This window comes from Pempheris klunzingeri, chromosome 12 (genome assembly GCF_042242105.1).
Source record: "Pempheris klunzingeri isolate RE-2024b chromosome 12, fPemKlu1.hap1, whole genome shotgun sequence".
NCBI lineage: Eukaryota > Metazoa > Chordata > Actinopteri > Acropomatiformes > Pempheridae > Pempheris > Pempheris klunzingeri.
In genome coordinates this window covers 137,295-164,117 of record NC_092023.1, presented here as the reverse complement: position 1 = coordinate 164,117, position 26,823 = coordinate 137,295, and the positions used below count along the sequence as shown (strand labels likewise).

At 49.9% G+C, this 26,823-nt stretch overlaps 3 protein-coding genes across 6 annotated transcripts in view; all 3 read left to right on the top strand.

The window, feature by feature from the left end:
• ppp2r5d (protein phosphatase 2, regulatory subunit B', delta) overlaps positions 1-6,819 on the top strand; it is a 97,214-nt gene extending 90,395 nt beyond the window's left edge. The window contains exon 19 of the transcript XR_011585272.1: positions 6,809-6,819. The gene's annotated coding sequence lies outside the window, so the exon portion shown is untranslated. The remainder of the gene's footprint in view (positions 1-6,808) is intronic.
• ncoa4 (nuclear receptor coactivator 4) lies at positions 488-9,989 on the top strand. 2 transcript variants are annotated; one of them, XM_070840963.1, is made up of 11 exons: positions 488-651; positions 4,636-4,759; positions 5,259-5,399; positions 5,554-5,645; positions 7,026-7,134; positions 7,227-7,307; positions 7,527-7,649; positions 7,755-8,429; positions 8,524-8,835; positions 8,938-9,030; positions 9,147-9,989. In XM_070840963.1, the coding sequence occupies exons 1-11, from the start codon at positions 614-616 to the stop codon at positions 9,150-9,152; spliced, it is 1,794 nt and encodes a 597-aa protein (XP_070697064.1). In that variant the 5' UTR covers positions 488-613; the 3' UTR covers positions 9,153-9,989. The 2 variants fall into 2 exon arrangements, with proteins under 2 accessions (XP_070697064.1, XP_070697066.1); XM_070840965.1 differs by lacking the exon at positions 488-651 and adding an exon at positions 1,569-1,751.
• A 1,098-nt stretch (positions 9,990-11,087) lies between these two features.
• Positions 11,088-24,929, top strand: LOC139211240 (zinc finger protein 135). Of its 3 annotated transcripts, none has more exons than XM_070841526.1 (3): positions 11,088-11,533; positions 16,912-17,538; positions 21,887-24,929. In XM_070841526.1, the coding sequence occupies exons 2-3, from the start codon at positions 16,961-16,963 to the stop codon at positions 22,791-22,793; spliced, it is 1,485 nt and encodes a 494-aa protein (XP_070697627.1). In that variant the 5' UTR covers positions 11,088-11,533; positions 16,912-16,960; the 3' UTR covers positions 22,794-24,929. The 3 variants fall into 3 exon arrangements, with proteins under 3 accessions (XP_070697627.1, XP_070697625.1, XP_070697626.1); XM_070841524.1 differs by lacking the exon at positions 11,088-11,533 and adding an exon at positions 12,069-12,156; XM_070841525.1 differs by lacking the exon at positions 11,088-11,533 and adding an exon at positions 16,755-16,825.
• Positions 24,930-26,823: the final 1,894 nt, after the last annotated feature.

The following is a 26,823-nucleotide window of genomic DNA, read 5'->3' as shown; positions in this document are numbered from 1 at the left end:
ATTTCGGTGGAAGCACGCCGAGGTTTTTCAAAATCCCAGTGGAAAAGGGTCTCAGGACACAGCACTGAGATAACTCTTCACTGTCCACTGAATGATTCATCTCTAAATAACCAAATATCAAACCTTGTCTTCATGTTCTCTGTCAGAGGATTGAAGTGCAGGTTGAGCCTCTTCATTTTTACACATTTTAAGACCCCAGTGTGAAATGACATCTCTGACCATCTCACCACACATTCAGCCTGTCCTTCACAGCAAAACACTTCTGAGAAGACAGGCGGTACGTGTTTGACAGATTTTTAACAGGTTCTTCTGCAAGCTGACAGCATTTAGACTCTTTAATTCTTTTCAGTCTTCACAGTCTACTGTTGAAACCCTCTGACCCTCTTTTTACCTGCAGAACTGTATGCAGTGACCTCACAGTCACGGCAGGGGGAAGTCTCGCGCCCTGTGACTCTAACAGGATATTGTTCTCAGTGCTCGCGAGATCTCACCGCCCTGCGTATTTGATCCCCCTGTCGTGATCGTGACATTGGGCATCAGCCGGTGGGAAACACCGGCGTTTAACGGCGCTCTTTTTCACTTTGACGTGTCACCGGACCACCTGGGATTATTTATGACATCGAAGTCGAGGGTCCACGGTAAAGTCTCCCGGTGAGTCGGACCGCCCGCGGCCCGCCAGACTTCTCCTTTCTCATCCAACATGTCGGCCAGCTGCTCTGTTAGCACGATGGCTAACTGTGAGCCAGGGAAGCTAAGCTAGCTGCTAACTGTGAGCCAGGGAAGCTAAGCTAGCTGCTAACTGTGAGCAGACAGAGCTCCTCTGAGTCGGAGGAAACGGCTCATCGATCTGATCAATATGCGTCCGTAGTGTTGGCATTGATAGATGTTATCGATTATGTGATGCTAGCTCTCCTAGCTGTAAACACACGGTCTTCTCCAATAGGTGGAAAAACCGAAGACACTAAGACTAACCGAAGATGATTTAGTGTTTTTGGTTCTTCAAAAACGTCTCAATCATCTTTATCCAGTAGATATAAAGTTCCATACTGAATTTCACCTGAAATGTGCGTTCTCGTGTTATAAAACCAAACTCGCCCCAAAATATCTAATTTTACACCGGTTGCTACATTGGTACGGTTTTACTGTGTGTATCATTAGAGTTTTATTATTTTACATATTACTACGACCCACTCTGTACTTCGGCCGACTGCTAGCTGTGCCTTTTACCAAGAAGTCAACCTTTCTGAGTGAGTCTTCTTGTCCTGCAGCAGACTGACTGACAGAGTTAATATGTTATTACACTGGATTATCTTTGACCCGAGTTCACCAGAAGACCTTTGAGATTCAGAGAAAGTGTGTCCGTGTTGTGCCAGCTGTGCACCTGCCCTGCTCACCTGGCCAAAACTAGCACGCGGTGTTTTTGTTTGGAGCTGGGTGAGTCGGGTTGAGAGCTGCTGTCACGTTGACTTCGGGTTAATGTGAAACCGATTTATCAGCTGTGTACAGCGGCCCGCTCCCCCAGCTAATCTCTGATGGGTCAAATGTGGTGTTTATGATACCCCCCCCCCCACCGGTGTACGTGCGGGCCGACAGGCCGTGATGGCGGACAGTCAGAGCCCCGCTTCCTCATTCCTCTGAGCTCCGACAGACCGACATAAACACCAAACTACAGCCGGCGGTAGGTCACTGTCTCCGGCTGAAGACCAGGAACACGACCGGCGGCTATATTATCACCGAGAGCTCCTCATGAGGTACAGTACCGGGTACCGGGTACAGGGGGGCCTCCGGGCCGCTGTGTCCTCCGTGGTAGGCTCCACGGCTCTGATTAAAGGCTTATTGATTATACAAGTAATTATATAAGGCAGCGGTGATCCAGTTATTGATTATATAACAGACAGCGGCAGTACTGCATCTGATTACTGCCCCAACTGTACTACTGTGTAGTACTGCAGTATCTCCCTGTAGTACTGTGTAGTACTGCAGTATCTCCCTGTAGTACTGCAGTATCTCCCTGTATGTGTGCAGGCTGAGCTTTTGGTAGTTAGTAGTCCTTGATTGCTGGTTGTTGTTTATTGATTATTGTTTTGCGATCCTCTCCTTTATTCTGGCATGTAGGCGAACCTGAAGTGTGTGTGTGTTTCTGTCGAGTGTGTGTGTGTGTGTGTTTCTGTCGAGTGTGTGTGTGTGTGTGTTTCTGTCGAGTGTGTGTGTTTCTGTGTGTGTTTCTGTCGTGTGTGTGTGTGTGTGTGTGTTTCTGTCAAGTGTGTGTGTTTCTGTCAAGTGTGTGTGTGTGTGTTTCTGTCGAGTGTGTGTGTGTGTGTGTGTGTTTCTGTCGAGTGTGTGTGTGTGTGTGTGTGTTTCTGTGTGTGTTTCTGTCGTGTGTGTGTGGGTGTGTGTGTTTCTGTCGAGTGTGTGTGTGTGTTTCTGTCGAGTGTGTGTGTGTGTGTTTCTGTGTGTGTTTCTGTCGTGTGTGTGTGTGTGTTTCTGTCGAGTGTGTGTGTGTGTGTTTCTGTCAAGTGTGTGTGTGTGTTTCTGTCGAGTGTGTGTGTTTCTGTCGAGTGTGTGTGTGTGTGTTTCTGTCGAGTGTGTGTGTGTGTGTGTTTCTGTGTGTGTTTCTGTCGTGTGTGTGTGTGTGTGTTTCTGTCGAGTGTGTGTTTCTGTCGTGTGTGTGTGTGTTTCTGTCGTGTGTGTGTGTTTCTGTCGAGTGTGTGTTTTCTGTCGTGTGTGTGTGTTTTCTGTCGTGTGTGTGTGTTTCTGTCGTGTGTGTGTGTTTCTGTCGTGTGTGTGTGTTTCTGTCATGTGTGTGTGTGTTTCTGTCATGTGTGTGTGTTTCTGTCGTGTGTGTGTGTTTCTGTCATGTGTGTGTGTGTTTCTGTCATGTGTGTGTGTGTTTCTGTCATGTGTGTGTGTGTTTCTGTCGAGTGTGTGTGTTTGTGTTTCTGTCGAGTGTGTGTGTTTGTGTTTCTGTCGAGTGTGTGTGTTTGTGTTTCTGTCGAGTGTGTGTGTGTGTGTTTCTGTCGGGTGTGTGTGTGTTTCTGTCGGGTGTGTGTGTTTCTGTCGGGTGTGTGTGTGTGTGTTTCTGTCTAGTGTGTGTGTGTGTTTCTGTCGAGTGTGTGTGTGTGTGTGTGTTTCTGTCGAGTGTGTGTGTGTATGTGTTTCTGTCGAGTGTGTGTTTCTGTCGAGTGTGTGTGTGTGTGTGTTTCTGTCGAGTGTGTGTGTGTGTTTCTGTCGAGTGTGTGTGTGTATGTGTTTCTGTCGAGTGTGTGTTTCTGTCGAGTGTGTGTGTGTGTGTGTTTCTGTGTGTGTTTCTGTCTAGTGTGTGTGTGTGTGTGTGTTTCTGTGTGTGTTTCTGTCTAGTGTGTGTGTGTGTGTGTGTTTCTGTCTAGTGTGTGTGTGTGTGTGTGTTTCTGTGTGTGTTTCTGTCTAGTGTGTGTGTGTGTGTGTGTGTCTTTCTGTCTAGTGTGTGTGTCTTTCTGTCTAGTGTGTGTGTGTCTTTCTGTCTAGTGTGTGTGTGTCTTTCTGTCTAGTGTGTGTGTCTTTCTGTCTAGTGTGTGTGTGTTTCTGTCTAGTGTGTGTGTGTCTTTCTGTCTAGTGTGTGTGTGTCTTTCTGTCTAGTGTGTGTGTGTCTTTCTGTCTAGTGTGTGTGTGTTTCTGTCTAGTGTGTGTGTGTTTCTGTCTAGTGTGTGTGTGTCTTTCTGTCTAGTGTGTGTGTGTCTTTCTGTCTAGTGTGTGTGTGTTTCTGTCTAGTGTGTGTGTGTTTCTGTCTAGTGTGTGTGTGTTTCTGTCTAGTGTGTGTGTGTGTCTTTCTGTCTAGTGTGTGTGTGTTTCTGTCTAGTGTGTGTGTGTCTTTCTGTCTAGTGTGTGTGTGTGTGTTTCTGTCTAGTGTGTGTGTGTGTTTCTGTCTAGTGTGTGTGTGTGTGTGTGTGTGTGTGTATCCGTTATCAGCTGCTCTCTGGCTGGTGTCAGCTGATACCGAGGTGCCGCACCCTGAGGTCACGCCCACTCCTGTCACACACGTGATTGGCTGGAATACTTTTCAAAATGAAACAGAATAAGAGAGGTGGGCTTCATAGAAGTACTACGAGTACTCCTCCTGTGTGTGTTCAGGTGGACCTCAGGTGTGTTGGGTCTAAAATAGCTCAGTGGTCTAACTGGTTTAGTCCCAGTGGATCCTGGTAAGCCGCCAGCCCTCTGACCAATCCCAGAGCACAATGCAGCAGTGTTTACAAACACCAGCGAGTGACCCGGAACGTCTCCACCTCACCGCTGACTGAAGGGCCGATCAGCTGACTCACAACAACAGACACACTCACCTGCAGGACCCACTGGGCCGTCTGACTGACAGGAAGCAGGTCACACTCTCTGAACTGCAGTCACATTAACCATCACAGAGCAAAGGATCTTCCAGGTCTCTCTCTGTAGGGATCCTTTCCATGATGCTGTCACTTAGAATAACACTCTGAGCCTGTCCGTGGCTAAAACAAGCACTTTTAGTGGACCTACTGTGATCAGGTGTCCCAGAGGATCCCGTCTGTGTATGAGAGCTGCTGCTCAGCAGACTCCACCTCAGTCCACATCCACTTTGACCTGCTTTATTTTGACGGTGTGCCCTGCCTGTTACCTGTTTCCTGCCAGGATGCCGTCAGCGGAGGCAGCGGTGAGCGGGCTGAAGCAGTGCCGGCAGGCCCAGGATCAGCTGGAGGACGCCATCAGCGACGTGATGAAGGCCGAGCAGCAGCTGAGGGAGAACACCAGAGAGGTCAGCACCTTCCTCCTCCTCCTCCTCCTCCTCCTCCTCATCTCTCTGTGTGATGTAAAGTCGGTCATTAACTTAGTGTTAGTCAGTGTTTGCACGGTCAGGTGACGGCACGGTGTTTTGTTCAGACTGAACGGCCTTCTGTGGTTAAAAACACAGTTTGTCCCCCTGTTGTTCAGTCCTGCTCCTGTGGTTACCGTGGTGACCCAGGCTGGATTAACCATCTACAGGTTAGGGCGTGTGTGGGTGGAGCTGGTAGAGACAGCATATAAACCTGTGGGGAGAGAGACAAGTTCACAACACCTTCAGATAGTGGTCTGTGCTGGTCTGTGCTGGTCTTCAGGTACATTTATAGTCACTCTGGTCTTTGTGTGATATGACGTTGTCATTGGTTGACTGTCAGGTGGTTTGGTCTGGACTCTCTGGACTCCAGACCAAACCACCCGCTACAGGAAGCGTTTACACAGGGGTCTCACCTGGCTGTCTGTCTCACCTGTGCCAGGTGCGTGCGGAGCTGCAGAGCTGTGTGTCCCGTCAGCAGGAGGCGCTGCGCTGCAGAGAGGTTTGGCTGCTCGGTCAGATCGACCTGCTGGAACAACTGAAGACAGAAACCCTGCAGCAGCAGCTGCACCAGCTGCACCGGGTAACTACCACTGGTTAGACTGGTTACTGACTAGTTAGACTTGTTACAGACTGGGTACTGACTGGTTACAGACTAGTTGGACTTGTTACAGACTGGTTAAACTAGTTACAGACTAATTAGACTGGTTACTGACTGGTTAATGTGTGTGTTTCAGCTCCGGGGTCAGTTTGACGTGATCGTCCACCAGCTGCAGAACTCAAACAGCAACAACGACTTGAACAACCAGCTGACCAGCTGCATGGAGAAGTAATACACACTACACACACACACACACACTACACTACACACACACACACACACACACACTATACACACTACACACACTACACACACACACACACACACTACACACACACACACACACACACACACACTACACACACTACACACACCACACTACACACTACACACACCACAATACACACTACACACACCACAATACACACTACACACACTACACACACCACAATACACACTACACACACTACACACTACACACACACTACACACACCACACTACACACTACACACACCACAATACACACTACACACACCACAATACACACTACACACACTACACACACCACAATACACACTACACACACTACACACTACACACACACTACACTACACACACTACACACACACACACTACACACACACCACACACACACACACACTACACACACTACACACACTACACACACACTACACACACACTACACACACCACACACACACACACACACACACTACACACATTACACACACACTACACACACCACACACACACACACACACACTACACACACTACACACACCACACACACACACACACACACACACACTACACACACACACTACACACACTACACACACAGACTACACTACACACACACCACACACACACACACACACACACTACACACACACTACACACACTACACACACTACACACACACACATACACACACTACACACACTACACACACACACTACACACACCACACACACACACACACACACTACACACACTACACACACCACACACACACACACTACACACACTACACACACTACACACACCACACACACACACACACACACACTACACACACTACACACACTACACACACTACACACACTACACACTACACACACTACACACCACACACCACACCACACACCACACACACACCACACACACACCACACACACACCACACACACACACACTACACACTACACACACTACACACTACACCCACACACCACACACACCACACACCACACACCACACACACACACCACACACCACACCACACACCACACACACCACACACACACCACACACCACACACACACCACAGCGGTGTGCAGTGAAGCTCAGTCGGCGCCATCTTTGCAGCAGCTGACTCCGCCAGGCCAAGAAGCCAAGAGGGTTTTCTCAGTTTGTGTTTGAGTTATGAAAATGAAACTTGACTTGACAATGTTGCTGATTGAGACTGAACATGAGCCTCATTTTCTAGAGCTGAAGGCTGATGATGGTGATGGTGATGGTGATGAAGGCAGGTGTGTGTGTAACCTCCGTGTGTGTGTGTGTGTGTGTGTTTACTCATGTGCTGCAGGTTGTCCTCTCTGAGTCTGACACCTGAGGAAACGCCTGAAATGAGTTTCCACGCCGACACTCGATCTCTGAGGCAGGCAATCACCTCGTTTGGCAGCATCACAGCTCAGGTCACACACACACTACAGACACACACACACACACACAGACACACACTAAGTCAGGAAGCTGATCAGGTGTTCTCTGTACTTCCTGATTACAGCTTGTAGAGGGTGTGTCCTCTCAGAGCCCCGCCCACAAGAGAGATCTGGTGCAGAGCAATCCAATCACTGGCAAGAAACAGGTGAGTCCATACAACAGGAAGCCAGCTGACAGCTCAGAGCGCAGGACGTACACCAACCACACCAAACTGTAGTGACTGGTTATACAGGTTACTAATTCATTTTAGTACAGAGAAACACTGGTGCTGACGTATACGGCTTCTGACTTGATGACAAGATGGCCGCCGGCCGTCAGAGCAGACCAGAAACAGTTTCTGACCTTACTGTTCATCTGTCTGCAGAAGGTGGAGGCTGGACCTCTGGGAGATTGGCTGCTGGGAACTGCTCCGGCAAACAGCGCTCCCATTGGTTACCAGTCCAGCAAGAACCCTCAAGATTGGTTGATGTCACGCAAAGAGAGCAAGGTGAGGAGACGATCGTCAGGCGATTATAAAATGTCTGCCTGGTTATTCATTAGACAACCTCCATGTTGGGCCTGTCGATCACATGACTTCCTGTGTATGTGTCAGACTTCCTGTCCTATCCTGGCCTCCGTGGACTTTCTCCAGGCCTGGGGTCAGCTGAGGGACCTGGAGGCGTGGCTCCTCCAGGACCAGACCGCCGTTGGCAGGGACCGGACCGAAAGCGGCTGCAGCTCCTCCTTCTCCATCGAGAAGATTGACGAATCAGAGTTTACTGTCTCTCCAGAGGGGGAGGAGGAAGGGGAACTGAGCGACTGGCTTATCACCCCAACAGCTGTTGCCATGGAGACCATGTCTGACGCCGAGCGGTGGCGGCAGGTGTTAAAGCCATTCGAGGGCGGCTGGTCGTCCAGTGATTGGCTGGCAGCGCCGAGCCGCCCCCCTGTTGACTGCTCCTCCTGCTGCCAGACCACCAAGGCCGTGGAGATCGAGAACCTGGGCCAGCTCAAGTGCCTGAAGACCCCACCCGTCTCCAGCACCTCCTCCCCAGCCCCTGTGGCGGCAGCGGCCCTCGAGGCGTGGCTGCAGCAGGTGGTGCCGGTGCCACAGAGCTGCAGGGCCAACGAGGTGTGCTCCACCTACTCGGCCTGTGTCTGTGAGGAGAACTGTGGGAGAGAAGCTCTCAGCCTCTGGCTGCTCCGACAGGATGGACGTGACAAGAATGGTGTTCCTGTTGCCAAAAACACCCCACCCACCCTGCGCCTTAGGGAGCAGGAGCAGAAGGTGACCGTTTTGACATCTTAATGGATCAATGTGACCTTATTGATCGATCAGTTTGGTGTGAAAGTGTCTCAACCTCTGTGTGATGTCTCCTCAGGTTCACGCCATCCTGGAGGCGTGGCTTCACCCCGCCAACTCCTCCTCCTCCACTCCTCTGCAGACCCCCAGCTCCTCCCTCTCAGACTGGGTGGCCCCTGAGGAGGAGAAGGCCAGCAGGGAGGAGCACAGCTCCCAGTTCATGCCTTCCTCCTCCTCCTCCTCCTCCTCCTCTCCGTTCCAGCGCCCTCTGGATACGGAGCTCTGGGTGCTTCCAGGAGGAACCCCCCCTGCTGCTCCAGGGTCAGGAGATCAGCCCTCCCCAGCAGCGGAGGAGGACAAATGGCTGCTGAAGAAGAGGAGTCATGCTCAGGTTATTTCCTGTTCCCTTCCTGTTTCCTGTCGGTTTACTTCCTGTTTCCTGTCGGTTTACTTCCTGTTTCCTGTCGGTTTACTTCCTGTTTCCTCTGTATAGGAGCGCCTGGCACTGCCCATTGTCTGTGACTTGTTCTCCTGCATGAAGGTGGGCGGAGACAAAGAGAAATGGCTGCACAGAGCACCTGAGCAGGTGAGTTCAGAACAGCCTGATGCTAATGCTAAGTCTTATGCTCCCAGCCGCTTATTAGACCTGCACCTGCCCACAGGTGAGGTGAGCAATAATAACTGAGTCTGGTTTCCTTCCAGATGTGATGATGATGATGATGATGGATGTTTCTTCTTCTCTCTTCTGGAGTCACTTTATCGCTGATCAGCGCACATGATCACAACAATCTAACCACCGCCGCCGCCTTCTTCCTGTGACATCACCACACTGAGCTCTCCTCCAATCAGGATCAAGAACCCATGATCAATTCACTGGCTCAGGTGTCGTCATGACGACAGCGATGTGATTAAGAGTCAAACCGATTGATCTGTTCTGATAATTGATGAGTTACTGATCAGAAAATCTTTTGGGTTCGTGGACTTTTCATTGGACTAAAAAAGTTCCTCATCACCTGAACGACCAGACAGCTCCCACAATGCATTTCTCCACCTGATCCTGGTGGGAGGGGGTGAGGCCTGTGGGACAGGGCACAGTCGGGTGGGTGGGGCTAAAGCTAGAGCCTTTTATTTTATTGGAGCTTATTTTAACAAAGCAGTTTTTATGATTTTGCCTCTTTTAAGTGAGTCGGCCCATTTGGGCGGAATATTCCTTTTCTTCTTTGTTGGTTTTTCTGTTTGGGGTTTTCCTATGAAACTGCTCAGCAACAGATCTACTTCCTGTCCACACTGCAGGCTGCTTGCATCACTTCTTGAGTCTCATGATGTTTTTCTGTCTTTAAAGGAACAGTACACCGCATTTAGGCTAGTCAGTCAGCTCTCGATAGGGCCCCCTGGCAGTGGCAGGGCCCGCCATATGAGAGGTAAACAGGAAGTGATGCGGTAACAGAAGTCTGGGAGGGAGTGTCTGTCTGATCAAATTATGTGATGTCATCAGTACGCTCTTCCTGCTGTGATTCTCTACAGTAATAAAACATTATGACATCATCACGGCCTCTGTGACATCATCAGTCCAGTAACTACTGTGTTCTGATTGGCCAGGCTCTGGACCAACGAGAGACAGTCAACATTTGGTTTGGTAAACCACCAAAATAAGAGTGCAGTCATTGACCAGCACGATCCCATCAACAGGACACTTCCTGTCAGGTGACAAGGGACATACTCACACGCGCGAGCACACACACACGCTCACACTCACTTCCTGTCAGAAGGAAGAAGAGGATGAGGCTGGTGTCAAACATTTTAAAGGTGAGTCACACCTGGATGGACAGAGTAACACGCATGTTTGTGCTGATAGACTTCCTTGTTGCAGCAGCTGATGACGTCACACCCTAAATCAGGACACTGACAGATGGGGCTGTGACATCACTATGACATCACCAAAACACACCTGAAGCCCCTCAGAGGCCGAGAGGAACGGTACGCAGGTAGTGAGATATGTTTACTGCACAGTACTTCATGCTCACATTACCGCTGCAGTACTTTTACATGTAGAGGACACGTTCACTGACCTGAGGGGAAAAACCTGAGGTCACATGACCATCTACGGGACACAAGGTGTAGGTCAGACAGGTGAGTGACTCACTGGGACCTCTCACTTGATGAAGACACACACTGCTGGTCTGCGTCTGAATTTTATTTGAATGTATTTTTAACTGTGACGTTAAACTGACACACTGAAGGAGAGCGCCACCTGCTGCTCACACACCTGGGTTACCTGAGGTCTGCTTTCACATGATGTCACTGCAGCACTCACCTGCAGACTGACAAGACCTATAATGCACTGCTTGTTCTCTATGTGTGTCTTGCTGTCTGCAATTAGAATGAAGCTCATGGACTGCAGCTGACAGCCACAAAAGAAAGTGAACCTTGAGTTTAGGTGATTTTCTGTCAGCAATGAACCTCTGCTGTCTAAGTACCAGGCAGTGCTAGTAAAGGGTGTAAATATCCACTTGTTTGCTGATGATTTGTATGCAGAGTAGAAATGAGAAGGAAGATTACCTAAAATTGGCTGATTTTTCTTAGAGGTTCTGCACACCCTGACTTATCTCCGTTAGAAATGTAAATAAATGAGTCTGGCGGTGAGTGAGCACAGCCAGCACACAGAAGAGCCTTTAGAAACACACACGTTCAATAAAACACTGAAAATTCATAAGCTGTGGACCTCCCGGCCTCCGTCCTGCCGGATACAGGACGCTCCGGAGCTTTACGACACTTCACGACATTTGAAGGCAGATAGCGGGTTTTCAGACCACCAGCCAATCAGACACAAGGCACCGAGCGGGCTGCGCAGCAGCTGAGCCAATCACAGGTCGGAGAGCCGCCTGCCGCCTCTGCGCCAAGGCGTCCCATCCACCGAGCCCGGTGCCGCGCCGCTTCTGCCGCTGCGGTCGTCGCAGCAGCGGTAGCTGTCCGACAAGCTGCCGCGGTGAGGCGAAGAGACCGACAAGCACCCACCGAGGACCGGAGGGACCACCGAGGACCGGAGGGACCACCGGGACCAGCGGGGCCGTTCCGTTCAGGGTTCAACCGTAAGTGTTCGGGTGGATTTGACCGGTAACCAGGCGTGTGTGTGTGTGTGTGTGTGTGTGTGTACAAACTGTCAACGGTGATGCTGCTGCTGCGGTGACAGGAAAGACACGGATTTACTCCTCTTCATCTTCCTCCTCATCTCTTTGGTCCTCTTCATCTTCATCATCCTCATCTTCCTCCCATCAGAGACCTAAAACACAGATGGAACAGATGTTTATAATTTTCATCAAATTATTAAATTCTAATGAAATTTCATGATTTCCTTGTTTTGTCGTTAATAAGAACAAAATAAGGAAACCATTCTGCTCAATAATGATAATAATAATAATATACTGCATACACACACACGTTTTTTACATTTTACATACACATTTTTTTATTTTAGGAATGATTTTCATCCTATTTATTTTACCATTTACTTTGTTAATTATTTTAGATTATTTTCTATTTTAATTTGCTGTATTTTATTTTGAAGGGCAATCCGCCGTACTTCCGCTCTTTGCAACCATTTAATCCTTTCCCACAATGCTTTGTGTCCACGTCCCCTGCTTCCTGTTTATTGTCACCGTCTCCGCCGGTAACATTTCACCGTTAACGCCGCTGTGCCGCCGCTGAGAGCTCGGTGAGTAACCGGATCCCGGAGCCTTACACCGCCGCCTTTCACGGCCGTTTGTCTGCCGTTAGCTCTTTTATTTTGACAGCCGAGGCTCGCGGAGGAGAGGATCCCTCCGCCGCTTCCTCATCACTGACACTGAGCCCGGCCGAGCCCTGGAACTCCACTCAAAAACTGCCCTATTTAAAGCCTCCTCGCAGTACGGCGATCAGAAAATACAATTTAAACCGATTGAAGACGCTTTACGGAACACAAGAGTCTTGCAATGATTTCGGCACTCAGAGATCCAACGAGGCGTCTCTAAATGTGAGTGCAAAGCCATCTTTAATAATGGATGCGCTGCCAGTTACCGCCCTCCGCGGGACATTCAGTGAGAGCCAATACGGCGGCACTGAGAACATCTGTCATGTATGTTGATATTCATAGTAAAATAATGCTAATGCTAAAATAATGATGCGTCCTGGAGAAGAAACGGCGAGAGAACAACGCGCCGGCAGCGAAGGGCCGTTCTGCTCCTGGGCAGGGCTCCCGGCGAGCTGGAACACACGAGAAATGAACGATGTTTGAACGGAGTTCAGCGCGTCAGTCCGGTTCGTTTTAACAGAAAATGATCAAATAGATGGTTACTGTTGAACGTGTGCCGTCACGTGACGTCATGGCGCTCACATGAACGTGTAACATGTTCCGGTTGTCTGACAGGTCAGAGGTCGCGTCATCATTGACTGTGGCGTCATCATTGACTGTGACGTCACTGGTTAAGCGGACGTCAGACGTGTTTGGGGGCTGGGACCCATAACTAGTTAACGTGGTGACCATGGCAACCAGCTATGGAGGATCCAGCCATGGAGGATCCACCAATGAGGCGATTATTGATCGTATTGACCATCGTTTGGCATCAGAGGAGACAGAACTCTATTGATCATATTGTTTAAATCTTCTATGTTGTGATCATAAAATGATTGATTAATTAATTGATCTGCAGCCGACCTCAGCCCCTGCTGGTGGTCCTGGGACCCTCTGGGAGGGAACCACCAGAATAACGCACTAGTTGTGGTAGTTAATCAATAACCAATAGTTCCATAATTGATTAATAGTTTGATTGTTAAAACTAAAAGTCTGAGAATCAGCGTCATTTGTTTTGATCAGAGTGGTTCAATAGTGACCAGATCAGTGAGACTGATTGGATCAATGAGTGATCACTGATTATTGATCGCCTCTCCAAGTCAATCAATCAATCGATTGATATTCAGTTTGGCCCTGCGATGATCACCAGATTACAGGCTCACCATCTGCGATCAATGACCCACTGGTCACCACCTATAATCATCAGATATTGATTAATAACAGTGGACTCATATCTATCAATATATTGATCAGGTATCAGTATAAATATTGATCAGATTGAACACGTTTCTACAGGTTTGTCTCACTGAATATTCGTCTGAGAGAAGTATTGATCACATATATATATTGATTGTCATATCATATTCATTGATTAGTATTTAATTACTAGTTACTGATTATTATTCATTGGTTAAATATTGATTATGATGTCAACATGTCATTATTGACAAGGTGTCACATGAATGTACTGTATTGAAGATGGTAATGGTGGTGGTGGTGATGAAGATGGTGGTGGTGATGATGATGACGAAGGTGATAATGGTGATGATGAAGATGGTGGTGGTGATGATTGTGGTGATGATGATGATGATGAAGATGGTGGTGATGATGAAGGTGGTGAGGATCAATCAATCAATCTTTATTTATACAGCTCCAGGTCACAGCAGCGTTCTCTCAGACTGTTTCCAGAAAGAGCAGCTCAGAACAAACTCTTTCATTCAGAGACCAAAGATTCAGGAATTCAACAGGAAGGATTGAAGAATCCCCACAGAGCAGCTCAGAGATTAGATTAGGACACAGTGGAGGAAGAACTCCCCTTTAACGGGAGAACTCCCCTTTAACAGAGAGAGAGCAACCAAAATACTAACCCTAACCATAAGGAGGAGGTCTGTAACCTTCACCAGTGTCTCTGTGTTATGATTCGCTCTAAAACCTGACTGAAGATCCTCTAATAGACTATTAGAGCTTAGAAAGTCACACAGCTGGTTGGCTGCTGCTTTCTCCAGGATCTTGGAGAGAAAGAGAAGGTTGGATGAAGGTCTATAGTTGGCTGATACACCTGAATCCAGAGTGGGCTTTTTCAGGAGAGGTTTAATTACTGCTACTTTGAAGGACTGAGGTATGTAGCCTGTTAGTAAAGACTGATTGATCAGATCCAGTAAGGACGTGTTAATTAGGGGCAGGACCTCTTTAAGTAGTCCAGTAGGAATGGGGTCTAGGAGACCAGCTGACGGTCTGGATGAGGGCAGGAGGTGATGAATTTAGTCTCTAATAGTCAGAATTTTATCACTAAAGAAGCTCATGAAGTCGTTTCTGAGCTCTAAAGGATCACAAGGATCAGTGGAGTTCTGGCTCTTTGTCAGCCTGGCTAACGTGCTGAACAGAAATCTAGGGCTGTTTTTATTCTCTTCTGTCAGTGAGGAGTAGTAGGAGGCTCTGGCATCACAGAGGGCCTTTCTAGAGGTTTTCACACTGTTGCCAGATGAAGCAGGACTCTAGTTTGGTGGCACGCCACGTCCTTTACTTAGTGGGTCTGGGGGTTATACCAGGGAGCTCGTCTCTTTTCTTTAATTATCTTCTTTCTTAGAGGGGCAATGGAGTCGAGTGTCATTCGCAGGGAGCCTGAAAAACTATTGACCAGATAATCAATTTGGGGGGGGGGGGGCTAAGATTAGCATGGGGGTCTTCTGTTGTATGGAGACATGGCACTGGCTGAAGTACTGAAGGAATCACCTCCTTAAGTTTGGCAGCAGCACTTTCAGACAGGCATCTAGTGAGGACCTTTCTGTCATATGGTTCATAGTCCAGTAAGAAGAAACCAGCAGTTATCAGGTGATGGTCCGACAGAACAGAGTTTTGGGGGAAAACTGTTAACTGTTCAGTTTCTCAGCCAGAACAAGGTCCAGGGTTAAAACAGTGAGTGGGTTCATTTACACTCTGAGAGAAGCCAACTGAGTCCAATAGTGAGACAAAAGCAGAGCTCAGACCATCATCATCATCGTCCACATGAATATTAAAGTCACCTACTAGAATCACTTTGTCCACACTGAGGACTAAATCTGATAGAAACTCTGAGAACTCAGCTAAGAATTCAGAGTCTGGACCAGGAGGGCGGTACACTGTGACAACTAAGACTGGTTTTAGTGTTTTCCAGGTTGGAAGAGAGAAGCTAAGAACAAGGCTTCCAAAGGAGTTGTAGTTGAGTTTAGGTCTAGGTTGGACTATTGGACTAGAGTTAAAGATGGCTGCAGGTCCACCTCCTCGTCCAGAGTCTGGGGGAATATGAGTATTAGTATGACTGGAGGAGTGGCTTCATTAAGTCTTCATGGTGCAGCAGGTTTCAGTCAGATCAATAAATCAATATGGTGATCTGATATCAGATCATTTACTGAAACAGCTTTGGATGGCAGAGATCTGATGTTTAAAAGTCCACTTTTAACTCTTCTGTTGGACTTTGCCAGTGGTGGTATTAACTTTGATGAGATGTTTCTGCAGAACTCCTCTCCCGTTAGACTTTATAGATCTGAATGATCTGAATGATCCGAGGGGGACGACACAGTCTCTATGGGATGTTGTGGGTGACTGTTCTAATGGAGGAGCAGAGAAGCCTGGAGGACTGCAGCTCTGCCTCCTGGTCTCAGCAACCTCCGATTGCAACCGAATGGCGTGATCAGGAGTCATTCACGCCGACGTGGATTAGAATCGTACCAAACCCACGCTCATCCTTCTCCAGCAGTGTTAACTGTGATTCAGTGTCTCCCGCTCTGGCCCCCGGGATGCACTTCACTGTGTGGTGCCGTTAGCTTCACGGTCCTGACTGTGGAGCTTCCGATGACCAGAGTCTGGTTCTCAGCGGGTGAGTCGCTGGGTGGGGAGAACCGGTTGGAGACCTGAAGGTGGTGGTGCACCATGGGCTTCTCCTTTGGGCTATGCTTCCTCCGGACAGTCACCCAGCCGCCCTGGCTTCCCGGCTGCTCTGGAACTGCCGGGGGAGTAGGAGCTAAGCTAGGTCGGCCCGCAGCAGCTACTTGGGGCTGGGTAACTGCAGTGGCTACTGGGAGCTGGCTAACTGCAGCGGCTACTGAGGGCTGGCTAACTGCAGCGGCTACTGAGGGCTGGCTAACTGCAGCGGCTACTGAGGGCTGGCTAACTGCAGCGACTACTGGGGGCTGGCTAACTGCAGCGGCTACTGGGGGCTGGCTAACTGCAGCGGCTACTGGGGGCTGGCTAACTGCAGCAGCTACTGATTTGTGCTTCCTGGTGTGGAGCTGCATTTCCACCTCACTGAGCCTCCAGCACAGCTAATAAACTACATTTGTTCCAGGCAGCACTTTCACTAAAGGAGGCAGGAAGAACTGAACATGTGACACAGAGCAGGAGAGAGAGAAGCCATCAGTGACTGCTAGCTAGTTAGCTGTTAGCTAGCTGACAGGGTAAAGTTAAGCGGGACAGTCGCTAAAGGAAGTGAGAGCTAAGAGTGCTAGCAGAGGATTAAATGTCCAACAGCTGGTAGCTCCGACTAACAGGAAATGATGTAAGACGCTTACCGTAGCAGGTGAGAAGGAGTCATGATGAAGGTGATGGTGATATTGGTGATGATGATGAAGATGCTGATGATGATGGTGATGTTATCCCCCTCAGGCCTGTAGCTGCTCCTCTTCCTCCCTCCCCCCCGAGGCATCGGTTCAGGATGGAGGACTCGGAGGCGGAGCTGGCGGTGTCGGAGTCGGACGCTCTGGGCGCTGACTTCATCACGGTGGAGCTGGACACGCAGCCCATCGAGTACGTGGTGAAGTGGGCCGAGGTCGGCTCCAAGTTCACCATCTCCTGCGTCAAGAAGGACTCGGACGAGGCGCCAGAGCTCGCCGCTGACCAGCTGAAGATCGAGACGGACGAGGCGTTCTTCGCGCCCTACGAGGAGGTGTACCCGTGCGAGGTGACGGAGCAGAGCGTGGAGATAAAGACAGACTCTGACGAGGACGAGGAGGACGGCGAGGACGGGCCGGAGGTGCTGGTGGAGGCGGGGGGCAGCCAGCTGGACGGCGAGGCAGACTCGGACCAGGCCGACTTCGAGCCGGACGAGCGGCAGTACCGCTGCAGCTACTGCGGGAAGTGTTACAGCCACGCCTCCAGCCTGTACCGCCACCAGCAGACACACGCTGGGAAGAGCGGCGGAGCGCCACCGCCCACCAAACGGGCGCTGGAACCGACGCACCAGGAGGCGCGCTACACCTGCCCCCACTGCGGCATGAGCTTCAAAGGCAGCAGGTCAGGGCCCGCCCACCGCTACACTGACCAATGGCAGGGACCCGAGACTGACTACAGACCTCTGACCTCAGAGACCAGACTACAGACCACTGACTACAGACCTCTGATCACAGACTACAGACCTCTGACTACAGACCTCTGATCACAGACTACAGACCACAGACCTCAGACCTCTGACCACTGACTACAGACCACTGACTACAGACCACAGACTACAGACCTCTGACCACTGACTACAGACCACTGACCTCAGACCTCTGACCACTGACTACAGACCACTGACTACAGACCACAGACTACAGACCTCTGATCACTGACTACAGACCTCTGACTACAGACCACTGACTACAGACCTCTGATCACAGATTACAGACCACTGACTACAGACCACTGACTACAGACCACTGACTACAGACCACAGACCTCTGACTACAGACCTCTGACTACAGACCTCTGACCACAGACCTCAGACTAGAGACCTCAGACTAGAGACCTCTGACTACAGACCTCTGACTACAGACCTCTGACTACAGACCTCTGGCCACTGACTACAGACCTCTGACCACAGACTGCAGACCTCTGACCTCTGACTACAGACCTCTGACTACAGACCTCTGACCACAGACCACTAACTACAGACCTCTGACTACAGACCTCTGACCACAGACTGCAGACCTCTGACCACTGACTACAGACCACTGACTACAGACCACAGACTACAGACCTCTGACCACTGACTACAGACCACTGACTACAGACCTCTGATCACTGACTACAGACCTCTGACTACAGACCTCTGACTACAGACCTCTGACTACAGACCACTGACTACAGACCTCTGATCACAGATTACAGACCACTGACTACAGACCACTGACTACAGACTACAGACCTCTGACCACAGACCACTGACTACAGACCTCTGACTAGAGACCTCTGACCACAGACTACAGACCTCTGACCACAGGCCACTGACTACAGACCTCTGACCACAGACTGCAGACCTCTGACCTCTGACTACAGACCTCTGACCACAGACCTCTGACCACAGACCACTGACTACAGACCTCTGACCACAGACTGCAGACCTCTGACCACAGACTACAGACCTCTGACCACAGACTACAGAAAACAGACCTCTGACCACAGACTATAGACCTCTGACCTCAGAGACCAGACTACAGACCTCTGACCACAGACTACGGACCTCTGGCCACTGACCACAGACTACAGACCTCTGACCACAGACTACAGACCACTGACCACAGACCTCTGACCACTGACTACAGACCTCTGACCACTGACTACAGACCTCTGACCACTGACTACAGACCTCTGACTACAGACCACTGACTACAGACCTCTGATCACAGATTACAGACCACTGACTACAGACTACAGACCTCTGACTACAGACCTCTGACCACAGACCACTGACTACAGACCTCTGACTACAGACCTCTGACCACTGACTACAGACCTCTGACCACAGACTGCAGACCTCTGACCACAGACTGCAGACCTCTGACCACAGACTACAGACCTCTGACTACAGACCTCTGACTACAGACCTCTGACCACAGACCACTGACTACAGACCTCTGACTACAGACCTCTGACCACAGACTGCAGACCTCTGACCTCACAGACTGCAGACCTCTGACCACAGACTACAGACCTCTGACCACTGACCACAGACTACAGAAAACAGACCTCTGACCACAGACTATAGACCTCTGACCTCAGAGACCAGACTACAGACCTCTGACCACAGACTACAGACCTCTGACCACAGACCTCTGACTACAGACCTCTGACCACAGACTACAGACCTCTGACCTCAGAGACCAGACCACAGACCTCTGACCACAGACTACAGACCTCTGACCTCAGAGACCAGACCACAGACCTCTGACCACAGACTACAGACCTCTGACCACAGACCACTGACTACAGACCTCTGACTGCAGACCTCTGACCACAGACTGCAGACCTCTGACCACAGACTACAGACCTCTGACCACTGACCACAGACTACAGAAAACAGACCTCTGACTACAGACCTCTGACCTCAGAGACCAGACCACAGACTACAGACCTCTGACCACCGACTACAGACCTCTGGCCACTGACCACCGACTACAGACCTCTGGCCACTGACCACAGACTACAGACCTCTGACCACTGACTACAGACCTCTGACCACTGACTACAGACCTCTGACCACAGACTATAGACCTCAGAGACCAGACTACAGACCTCTGACCACAGACCTCTGACCTCAGAGACCAGACCACAGACCTCTGACTACTGACCTCTGACTGCAGACCTCTGACCTCTGACTGCAGACCTCTGACCACAGACTGCAGACCTCTGACCACAGACCTCTGGCCACTGACCACAGACCTCTGACCACAGACTACAGACCTCTGACCTCAGAGACCAAACCACAGACCTCTGACCACAGACCTCTGACCACAGACCTCTGACCACAGACCTCTGACCACAGACTACAGACCTCTGACTACAGACCTCTGACCAGACTGCAGACCTCTGACCACAGACTACAGACTACAGACCTCTGACCACAGACTACAGACTTCTGACCACTGACCACAGACTACAGAAAACAGACCTCTGACCACAGACTACAGACCTCTGACCTCAGAGACCAGACCACAGACTACAGACCTCTGACCACAGACTACAGACCTCTGGCCACTGACCACAGACCTCTGACCACTGACTACAGACCTCTGACCACAGACTGCAGACCTCTGACCACAGACTGCAGACCTCTGACCACAGACTACAGACCTCTGACCACAGACTACAGACTTCTGACCACTGACCACAGACTACAGAAAACAGACCTCTGACCACAGACTACAGACCTCTGACCACAGACTACAGACCTCTGGCCACTGACTACAGACCTCTGACCACTGACTACAGACCTCTGACCACAGACTACAGACCTCTGACCACAGAGACCAGACTACAGACCTCTGACCACAGACTGCAGACCTCTGACCACAGACCTCTGACCTCAGAGACCAGACTACAGACCTCTGACCAGACTACAGACCTCTGACCAGACTACAGACCTCTGACCTCAGAGACCAGACCACAGACCTCTGACCACAGACCACTGACTACAGACCTCTGACCACTGACCTCAGACTAGAGACCTCTGACTACAGACCTCTGACCACAGACTGCAGACCTCTGACCTCTGACCACAGACCTCTGACTACAGACCTCTGACCACAGACTGCAGACCTCTGACCACAGACTACAGACCTCTGACCTCAGAGACCAGACCACAGACCTCTGACTACAGACCTCTGACCACAGACTGCAGACCTCTGACTACAGACCTCTGGCCACTGACCACAGACAACAGACCTCTGACCACAGACAACAGACCTCTGACCACAGACTACAGACCTCTGATCACTGACTACAGACCTCTGACCACTGACTACAGACCTCTGACCACAGACCTCTGACTACAGACCTCTGACTACAGACCTCTGACCACAGACCTCTGACCACAGACTACAGACCTCTGACCACAGACTACAGACCTCTGACCACAGACCACTGACTACAGACCTCTGACCACAGACTGCAGACCTCTGACTACAGAAAACAGACCTCTGACCACAGACTACAGAGCTCTGACCACAGACTACAGAGCTCTGACCACAGACTACAGACCACTGATTACAGACCACTGACCACAGACCTCTGACTACAAACCTCTGACCACTGATCACTGACCTCTGACCTCAGAGACCAGACCACAGACCTCTGACCAGACTACAGACCTCTGACCTCAGAGACCAGACTACAGACCTCTGACTACAGACCTCACAGACCAGACTAGAGACGAGACTACAGACCTCTGACCACAGACTACAGACCTCTGACCACTGACCACAGACTACAGACTACAGACTACTGACCGCAGACCACAAACCACTGACCACAGACCTCTGACCACAGACTACAGACCTCTGACCTCAGACTACAGACTGTTGTTGATAGTCTGGTCTTCAGTCTGTGGTCTGTAGTCTTTGGTCTCCAGTTTATTTAATCCGTCATTGATCCGGTTCAGGAATCTGAAGCTGTGTTGCAAACCAGGAAGCTGTTCCTGGTTTACTTCCTGGTTAAACTGATTAGCTGATCAATAACTTAAATGACACCAGCTTCAGTTTCTGTCATTTATTTAATCCACTGAGTGACTTTAAGGTGTAACGGTATGGAGATGGTTGTCATGGTGACATTTCTCTCCCATGGTAACGGGTCACATGGTAACAGGCTGTGTTTCTGTGCCTGTCAGGATGCTGGGAAGTCACCTGCGGCTGCATGGGAAGCGGCGGATTCACCCCTGCAACATCTGTGGGAAGGAGTTCAACCACAGCTCCAGCCTGTCTCGCCACCGCCTCATCCATAAGAAGGGGAAGGGCCTCTCCAAGGATGCCGCCCTCGGCGCCAACATGGCCGCCCTGCGCCATTCACTCAAACCCGGCACCAAGAACAAAAAGACCAAGAGGCAGCAGCAGCAGCATGTGGCGGGTGGTGGCGGCAGCGGCATCGTTCAGGGCCAGACAGGCGATAAGTTCTACGCCTGCCCGCAGTGCGACATGAGTTTCAGGACGTCCACGCAGCTGTCCAAGCATCAGGTGACACACGTCAAGGAGCTGCTGGACAGCTACACGCCTGGCAAGGAGAACCTCGGCGAGACCTCGTCCGACCTCAAGATCCGCCTCAAGCTCTGCTCCCGCGACAAGCCCAACTTTTACACCCTTTGCAAGAAGAACCGCCGCCGCCGCGGGGGCCGGGCCATCAAGAGGGGCCCCACCACCTCAGAGGAGGAGGAGGAGGAGGGGGGGGGCGGAGGTGGAGGAGCAGGTCGCCATGGCTGCAGCCAATGCGGGAAGCGGTTCAGCCATGCCTCCAGCCTGGCTCGGCACCAGCAGACCCACCGGGCAGCGGACGTCAACAGCGGGCGGGTGAAGCTTCAGCAGCACCAGAAGCAGCTTCACGCCAAGACTGGACTCCCCGCCACCAAAACCAAGACATACACCTGTGCCGCCTGCAACAAGACCTTCATGCACTCGTCCAGCTTCTCCCGCCACAAGAAGGCCCATCTGGAGGAGGAGCAGCGTGCCCGGGCCGCTGCTGCCAAGCGCCGGAAGAGGGTGGTCTTAGATGAGACCGCCCCGCTAGAGTCCGACTCTGAGTGAAGCCACGTGGCTCTGGACTGGGTTTGGACTGGTTCTGGACCTGTTCTGGGTTGGTTCTGAATCAGCACTGACTGGTTCTGGACTGGTTTAGGACCAGTTCTGGAAAAGTTCTAGTTTGGCAAAGTTCTGGACCGGTTCTGGACCGGTTGGGGACAGATTCTGGGTCTCAGGAGCTGGACCTGGTTCCTCTGTGGTGTAGATAGCAGCAGGACGTGCATATATGGTCGTATGGGGGGAGGTCTTATCCATATATGGTCATAACTGACCGTTAGCTAAATGCTCATAATGATGGGATTAGATTTAAACTGTTACACCACCCACCGTCACGCCCCCCCTCTCCTTCCTCTGCGCGCACACACACACACACACACACACACACACACACACACACACACACACACACACACACACACACACACACACCTGTTCCTGTGCGGTTTCACTTGGACGCTGTTTGCCTTCATTCTACACTCCATTTCCCATCAGCCTCTTTGAGAGTCAGAGTCTTGTCTGTCTGTCTGTCTGTCTCAGGCCAAACCCTCCTGCCACATTATTTCCCATCAGCCCCGGGGCCTGGACTGTTCGACTCTTGTCAAATCCTATTGGTTCAAATCAGATCAGGAAATGCGTCGCGTCACAGAAAAAAGATTTTCTGAAATAAACCACATAGATTTTTATTTTCTTATTTTTGGACAGATTTTTGTTTATTTCCTTACTTTATTTATAATGTCAATTTATTAATTTATTAATTTTTTCCCCTCAGGATTCTGACAATCTAAAACTAAATAATCATTATTTTTCACGGCGCTGATTGTCCTCCGTACTTCTGTAAAACCAGCCGCAGCTATTGATCAGTTTAATCATTGATTATTTGTTCTCACTGGTCAATAAGGATCCTGATTGGATTAAAACTCCGAGACTGACTCACAATTTGATTATCAGAATGATTCCTATCTTATTTATTTATCGATTATTAATCGATTCAGATCCAGAGTCACCAGAGTCACATGATCAAAGCTGGACTCAGGTCTGATCCGGTTCAGGTCTGGCGTCCCGGCCCCTTCCTGGTTTTCCTCAGTGGTTTTGATTGGCTGAGGTTTTGCTGACGCTGCACTTTGATTGGTTCATTGTGTCTAGAGGGTTAAAATGTGAAATCTGAGCGGACGAGCTGATTGGTCGGTGTTCCTCCACATTTACAATTGCATGAAGGCCGACTTGCAGCCAGCCGGGCGGCCATGTTTGTAGTGTTGGAGGTTGTGTTGTAACAGAAATACAAATAAATGTGTTAAATGTCACAAACAAATGGCATTGCCATTGTCAACGGCTGCAGACAGGGAACGACTCAGATGGACGCTAATGCCGACGTCAAGCAGAGATCCGGTTTTTCAAAGTAAAAGCCTCTGAATCAGTCAGTTAAAGTCCAGTGAAATGAAAACGTGGACCAGAAACGTTGATCCATGAAAGATGAGCGGTTGATGTTTTTAAAGCGCCGTGGTTGGCCCTCACCGAGGCCCTGAAGAACAAACGGGTTCTTTTAGTTAACTCCACACTGACGGCGTCTGTCCGGGGAACATGACGGAGGTCGGAGTATGAAGCCCGTAAAATAATGCCACAAACAGATGTTTGGTCCTTCAGGGCCTCTGTAGTTTTTGTGACTTTGGGGATTTTTTGGGATGTTGGACTCAGACAGACGGACGCCGTCCTCATCGGTCCAGGACCAGCATGTGGATTCTGATGGTTAAAGCCAGATGAGTGATGGACACCAGAGAGCAGATGGAGGTCAGACCCCCCCCGCCCCCCCCCCCATGTGAATAACATTTTACTGTGTGATTGGATTTGACTTAATTTAATGGTGACTATTTATAAATGTGTGTAGGCGGCACATCGTCGCCCTACGAAGCTCCCGTAGACCCAGAGGGCTCCTGCTCCTCTCCCCCCTGGTTTGTGTCACACACACCCCCCCACCCCCACCAGCGGCGGCGCTTTGGACCCACGTTGTGTTTCATTGTTTTCTGTTGGGTTCGTGTTCCCACGAAGCTTTGCCCGCTGGTTGAAGGTCGTTCGTCGTTGTATCGTGTTTGACCAATAGAATAAACCCAGTTGACATGTTTTGTCTTGCGTTTTGTAATAAACGTTTAAAACAAGTTTCCTCTGTGTTGTCACTCGGTGTCCTATGGAAGCCCAGAGAGGACATTTCTCCTGTTTCTCCCTCTGAACAGCCACACAGGAGAGAGGAAGACGTCCCGTAGATGATCTTCTGCTGTCTGGACGCCTTTAAGGATCCTGGTGTAAGAGCAGAGACGACGTGTCCGACAGCTGCAGGTGCTCGGCAGGTAGGCGTGAATCTCTCTTAAGCTGTATGAACCCCAAAGAGACGTCCGGATCACTCAAACTACAAATCGCAGCGTCACATGAGTCGAGTCTCTAATGTCACATAAAAGCAGCAGAACACACACACAGAGGGGAACATGTAGTGAGTGTGACTCTTCTGATTGGTCAGTCAGCAGGTACCCCACCACCACCACGATCAGAGTGTCCACCAGAGGGCGGCACAGTCCCATCAACATTATCACACCACCAGCACGCCACTGCTCCCCGTGAGCCATCTACCAAAATAAAGGCCCTGTCTTCCTGGAGAGTTAAAAAGATTAAACATCAGGACAAACCGCTCTGGCTGCTGACAGGATGCACTTCTTGTTTGAGCTCGTCAGACTCACCTGAACGTGAAGCGCTGCCCAACATCAGTCAGACGGACAGATCTTCTGCAGACTTCTTGTAACACCTGAACGCGCTGACTTTGGCTTGTGTGTGTGTGTGTAGATTCACCATGAAGGTAAACAGACTCTGGTTCAGCCTCCTGCTGTGATTCTGCTGACAGGGTTAGCTAGTTCAGCACAGTGGAGCTGGAGGCCAGAGTGATGCCATCCAGAGCAGTTATGTTGTTAGAAAAGGTGTCTCTAAGGTGTTTGGGGCCGAGCAGAATAACTTCAGTTTAGAAAATTGCTGCTCATCCAGGATGATCCATTCTTTCTGCTTTTGTTTTTAGGTCGTGTTCTTAAACGTAGTTGTTTTTAAATGTCTTGTGGTTTTTTAACTGTTGCACCTTGAGATTTGTATTCCAAATGAAAAGTGCAGTATAAATAAAATGTATTATTATTATTGTTATTATATATTACATATGGTTCATAGTCCAGTAAGAAGAAACCAGCAGTTATCAGGTGATGGTCCGACAGAACAGAGTTTTGGGGGAAAACTGTTAACTGTTCAGTTTCTCAGCCAGAACCAGGTCCAGGGTTAAAACAGTGAGTGGGTTCATCTACACTCTGAGAGAAGCCAACTGAGTCCAATAGTGAGACAAAAGCAGAGCTCAGACCATCATCATCATCGTCCACATGAATATTAAAGTCACCTACTAGAATCACTTTGTCCACACTGAGGACTAAATCTGATAGAAACTCTGAGAACTCAGCTAAGAATTCAGAGTCTGGACCAGGAGGGCGGTACACTGTGACAACTAAGACTGGTTTTAGTGTTTTCCAGGTTGGAAGAGAGAAGCTAAGAACAAGGCTTCCAAAGGAGTTGTAGTTGAGTTTAGGTCTAGGTTGGACTATTGGACTAGAGTTAAAGATGGCTGCAGGTCCACCTCCTCGTCCAGAGTCTGGGGGAATATGAGTATTAGTATGACTGGAGGAGTGGCTTCATTAAGTCTTCATGGTGCAGCAGGTTTCAGTCAGATCAATAAATCAATATGGTGATCTGATATCAGATCATTTACTGAAACAGCTTTGGATGGCAGAGATCTGATGTTTAAAAGTCCACTTTTAACTCTTCTGTTGGACTTTGCCAGGGGTGGTATTAACTTTGATGAGATGTTTCTGCAGAACTCCTCTCCCGTTAGACTTTATAGATCTGAATGATCTGAGGGGGACAGACACAGTCTCTATGGGATGTTGTGGGTGACTGTTCTAATGGAGGAGCAGAGAAGCCTGGAGGACTGCAGCTCTGCCTCCTGGTCTGGGCTCTGGGAGGA